The 5,000-nt window shown below is 37.6% G+C and overlaps 1 protein-coding gene across 1 annotated transcript in view; it reads right to left on the bottom strand.

Moving 5' to 3' along the window:
• Nucleotides 1–912: 912 nt before the first annotated feature.
• LOC144967374 (uncharacterized) overlaps nt 913–5,000 on the bottom strand; it is a 35,877-nt gene continuing 31,789 nt past the window's right edge. The window contains exons 11-13 of the mRNA XM_078904494.1: nt 3,834–3,965; nt 1,775–2,012; nt 913–1,167 (exon numbers count right to left, since the gene is read on the bottom strand). Of these exons, the coding sequence (XP_078760620.1) occupies nt 1,083–1,167; nt 1,775–2,012; nt 3,834–3,965 (455 nt within the window). The 3' untranslated portion in view covers nt 913–1,082. The remainder of the gene's footprint in view (nt 1,168–1,774; nt 2,013–3,833; nt 3,966–5,000) is intronic.

Here is a 5,000-nt window from a genome sequence, read left to right as displayed (position 1 = left end):
AACTACAGTACTGTACCGATAATGATGACGATGATGATAATGATGATAACGAAGACAATAACAATATTGATAATACTACCACTAATAATTACGCTGGCGATAATACTATTTATGATAATAAATACATTGATCATGATGATGATTCCGATGATGATGTTTATGATGATAATAACGATAATTATTATCATTATTATTATTATCAGTTTATAAAAATAATAATCACAATAATGATGATGATGATGATAATGATGATGATAATAATAATAATGATGATGATAATAATAATAATAATTAATAATAATAATAATAATAATAATAATAATAATAATAAGAAGAAGAAGAAGAAGAAGAAGAAGAAGAAGAAGAAGAAGAAGAATGAAAATAGTAATAATGGTAATATCATTAATAAAAATAATATAGAATAATACATTGGATTACTTTTTTCACGCCTCAGCACTCATATAGTTGAATCTTATTCTAACACATAAAAAAAACCCAAAAACAACACCGAACAATGACAATTCTATATACATACAGTTGTTCTTAACCGATATAACTTGTATGATGACACAAAACAAAACAAGCAAACTTGGAGCAAATAATCGAACAATCTGATACTCACAACACCAACAATAACAAAACCATATAATATACAGAACACAACAACTTTCCTCCCTGACGCCAGGACTCCCTGATGATTCCAAGATTTGGATGAAACAACGTTGTTGGAGAAAGTAACAAAACGAGGTGAGAATAAATAAATAATTCGCTCCAAGAAACGGTCGAGCACTCTACGTGGTTCCAGCTAATTCCTCTCAATCACACGTACACACACACAAACACACACACACACATATATATATATAATGCCACACACACACACACACATATATATATATTATATATATATATATATATATATGTGTGTGTGTGTGTGTATGTGTGTGTGTGTGTGTCTGGTGTGTGTGTGTATTACTTTATAAATAGATTTGGTTTCTCATAAAATTCAATCCTTTGTTTCAGTTACCAGTTTCAACTGTCCTAGTTTTACTGAACATCTGAACCCCTGTTCTGAGGGGGATTCATGGCGTTACCGGTACTTGGGCTCCAATTTGATCCAATGCCATTTTAGCCGCTTCTTTTACTTGTAATTCTTCATCATTTTTCCTGGAAAGGTTGGTAAAGAAATAGAGATCTCAGTTTTAAAAAACCCAAAGATGATACATGATAATCACGGGTCCGAATTATGCCCATTTTGTTTTACATAATGCCAGTGATATCAGCTGGCCCACCTGTTTGTGAGCATTTTATCACACGTGTAACATTGTGGGTTTTTTTTTTTGTTTTTGTTTTTTTTTTTTTTCTTTTGGGGGGGGGGGGGGGGGGGGGGGGGATCGAGCTCAGTCTTCATGAACACGGGAGCTACCCATCAGTTACTTTTAATGGAAAGGTTGTTTCCCTTGACAATTGGATAAACCTTTTTTTTTCTGGTCTCAAGTAGACCGGATTCTACTGTAACTATTCTGAGATACAAAAAAAAAAAAAAAAAAAAAAGAAATAGAAATAAAATTAAAAAAAAAAAGACAAAGGAAAAAAAACAAAACAAAAAAAAACAAGCAATTCTTTAAAAAGTAAATAAAATAAAAAATTTCGTGATTCAATCTTTTTTTTAAAAATGAGAATAAGTTGAAATAGTTGAACTCTCTAAGGTATAGCTAATAAGATTCGTCTCTCAAAGCCTTTTTCTTCAAGGCGCCAATGTTTCCAAACTTACCAGACATTCATGAGTTTCTCGGTGGCTGATTCAGCCCTGAGATGGCCCAAGGCCAAGCAACCGGCCTCTCGAACAAGGGAGTCCCCATCTTCCAGTGTCTGCACGACCCATTCCATGTAATGGGAGTCCGACAGGATGCAACGTGCCAAGGTCACCACAGCTACGGATCGGATGCTGGGTTCAGGGTCGGCGAGAAGGTCACGGAGCGCTTTCACTACTGAGGAGTTGCTGAAATGTTCTGTCAAGGAAGAAAGAAGAACCTTTGATATATATAGAAGCAGAGTCTACTTATACCCTATAGTCGTTGCTGTATAGAATCAATGAAGATGGCGTCATTGCTCAGTTCTTTGTCATTGGTTTTAGACCGCCAGTTGAGTGATTAGTTCTCATTAAATTCTCTTATTAATCTGACTTAACGTTTAAGGGCTAACCCACATCCGATATTGATACCGACGACCCGGTACTGCCGTCCTTTGCCGTCTTCCAAATAAAGACGTCAGGCACGGACAAAATACTAAGAATAAAGAGAAGAGCTGCTAGACCTACCCATACCAAGCTCGAAAAAAAACCCCCCAAAACGGCAGAGGACGTCGGGTGCTTGGTATGGGTACCATGTACATTTATGATTCATTCGATCATCAACGATTTTTTTACTAACTTCAATATTCTAATAGCAATTTTCGACTTAACATTGGCGTATTGATATATTTTTCCTTACATTCAAAGTTGTGTAAAACTTCTGTGAATGATAGAATAGAAGCTATATGAGTATGAGATTTTGTAATCATAAACTATTGTATAAGGCATTTAAAGGATAATTCCTGTATTCAGCCTTTAATATTGTAATTGTCGACTTTATATTGCCATATTTATATATTTTTCCTTACATTGAAAGTTGTGTAAAAATGTATGTGAATGATTAAATACAAAAACTATATGAAATTTTGTAATTAAAACTATTGTATAAGGCATTTAAAAGATAATTAATTTTTTCAGACTTTGATAAGATAATATAATATAATGTCATATCACCCTAACATGCTCTTTTTTTCTTTTTTTTCTACACAGAAGTAGGTACATAGCTAGCTTTCAAGCTGTTCACAAGATTTGGGTCATAAATCCTAGTCATTTTTTATTTGTTTTTTTTCCCTTTTTATTTTCGGCTTAATAGGATTGGAGCTGTAACATGTTGTTCCTTGAAATGACATAAACAAATCTCATATTTTTGTCACTTCAACCTTACAATCGGGGGTCCCAATAGCTCAGTTGGTAGAATACTCGCTTCAAACGCAAAGGGATAAGATCGATTCCGGATGAAGTCGATATTTTTTCCGATCTCTCCCTCTCTCCTCCCTGTCCACCCAGCAATGATTGGTTAGCTGGGTCTGTTAGATCTGGCGGAAAGTGCTTGCGATATACTAGCGTCCTATCAAAAGGGTAACTGGCAACTGTTATTGCTCGTTTTACGCTTCAAAACCAGGATAAACTCCGGTTCCACGGGCCATTGTGGCTCTAAAGGACTTCTTTCAACTTAAAAATCACATTTGACATCTTGCTCATAATGCTCTCACCGGCATAATACTGCTACCAGAAGAAAGGCTGCTGCTTATGTGCATACAGTACTCGCTGGATTATAGCATGCTCTTGAGAGACGTCAAAAAGCGTGCTAGAATCCGAACGTACTTATTGTATAGGCCTAGACAAATTTCGGTCACTCAGCTCAAGCGTGCCATGACTCTCAAATCTGGTCCTTCGCTCAGTCCCAGGTGTGGGAGATTTTTTTTTTCCATTTAAATCGATCGATATTTGAGGAGAGTTTTCGGCAAATTTAATTGTTTTTTCCGTACGGCAGTAAGATAATCCATTACAAGATGTTGATGTCACAGGAATCACCCATGTTGTCCCCAAGTGAGCAAATTGGGGGGTTGATAATCTTGCCCAAGGAAAAAAAAACGAAATCGCCTGAAGCGGGACTCCAACCCAGGACCTTCCGGGTCAAAGTGCAATGCTTTAACCAATCGGCCACTTCACCCCCTGTACTTTATTATTCATTACTCACCAGTATTATCAACCGCCAATTGCCTGACAGTGGAATCGATTTCAAACACGTCCTTCACCGCTTGGATCATCCCAGCGACCTGGACAATCGCCTCCCATAAGTAGATCTCATTGCCGTGAGATTGACACATGGCTGGAATAAACAAGATTTTCAAAAAGTTACAGAATTGATAAAAAAAATTGAGCTTTTTTATATAGCGCAATATCCACTAAACGTGCTCAAAGCGCTTCAAAAGGGTCCCTGGCTAACAGCAACATTTAATATGTAGGACGAGACATGACGCCTGTTAGGCGATAATACAATCTTTTTCGGACAGAGACAACGCTGTTAATGGTCAGGTACTCATTTTTCACATGGTTACCGTGAGTAAAGAGCCTTTTCCAAGAACTAAACTATGCGCTAGCGAGGCTCGAAGCCAGGACCTTCCGATCCGAAAGCGAGTGTCATACCACAAGACCACATAGCCGCATCCTGATTAAAGAGCCATTTCCAAGAATTCAACTTGACGCCCCTCAGAAACAACAGCAACACCTAACATAAGGACCAGACATGACGCCTTTGATGCGCTATTAGCCTACAATTTTGCGACACAGACAAAGCTGTTATAGGCCAGGTGGGTACTCCTTTTAAACTCGAGTACGGTTAGAAAAAGGGATTTAAAAGCTCCACCCAAGGACTCAAGTGTTTGCCGCCCGGAGTAGCGCTTGAATCAGGGACCGAGTTGCAATATTAATTTTTTTCTGACAGACACAACGTTGTTAACGACCAGGAACTCATTTTACACTGAGTGCGGTGAGAGAATGTGAGTAAAGAGCCTTTTCCACGGACAACTTAGCGCTCTCAGAGCGGGACTCGAACCCAGAACCTACCGATCCGAAGGCGAGTGTCGTATAAATAGACCACATAACCGCACTTAATGGGGGCGATCTGCATATTCAATTTTTCGTCCAACCGAGTCATCAATCACATGATTTGTTGCTGTACAACGATTGGATATTTCTTAACAATTGTAAACACATTGCTTTCTTTATAAAAGTTGTAAACATACCCATGTGTCAGACTGAACAAAATGACCAATCGTGATGTTAGATATTTAAAAAGCTGTGAACACTTTTCACTAAGTGGGTCATTTTGAGCACATTTTAAAATGTGACCAATGACCTCGAG

The sequence above is a fragment of the Berghia stephanieae genome, chromosome 3, assembly GCF_034508935.2.
Source record: "Berghia stephanieae isolate SIO BIC M18660-M18661 chromosome 3, UCSD_Bste_1.3, whole genome shotgun sequence".
Classification (NCBI taxonomy): domain Eukaryota; kingdom Metazoa; phylum Mollusca; class Gastropoda; order Nudibranchia; family Aeolidiidae; genus Berghia; species Berghia stephanieae.
Note: the sequence above shows the minus strand (reverse complement) of the source record. Positions and strands in the feature narration are given on the sequence as shown.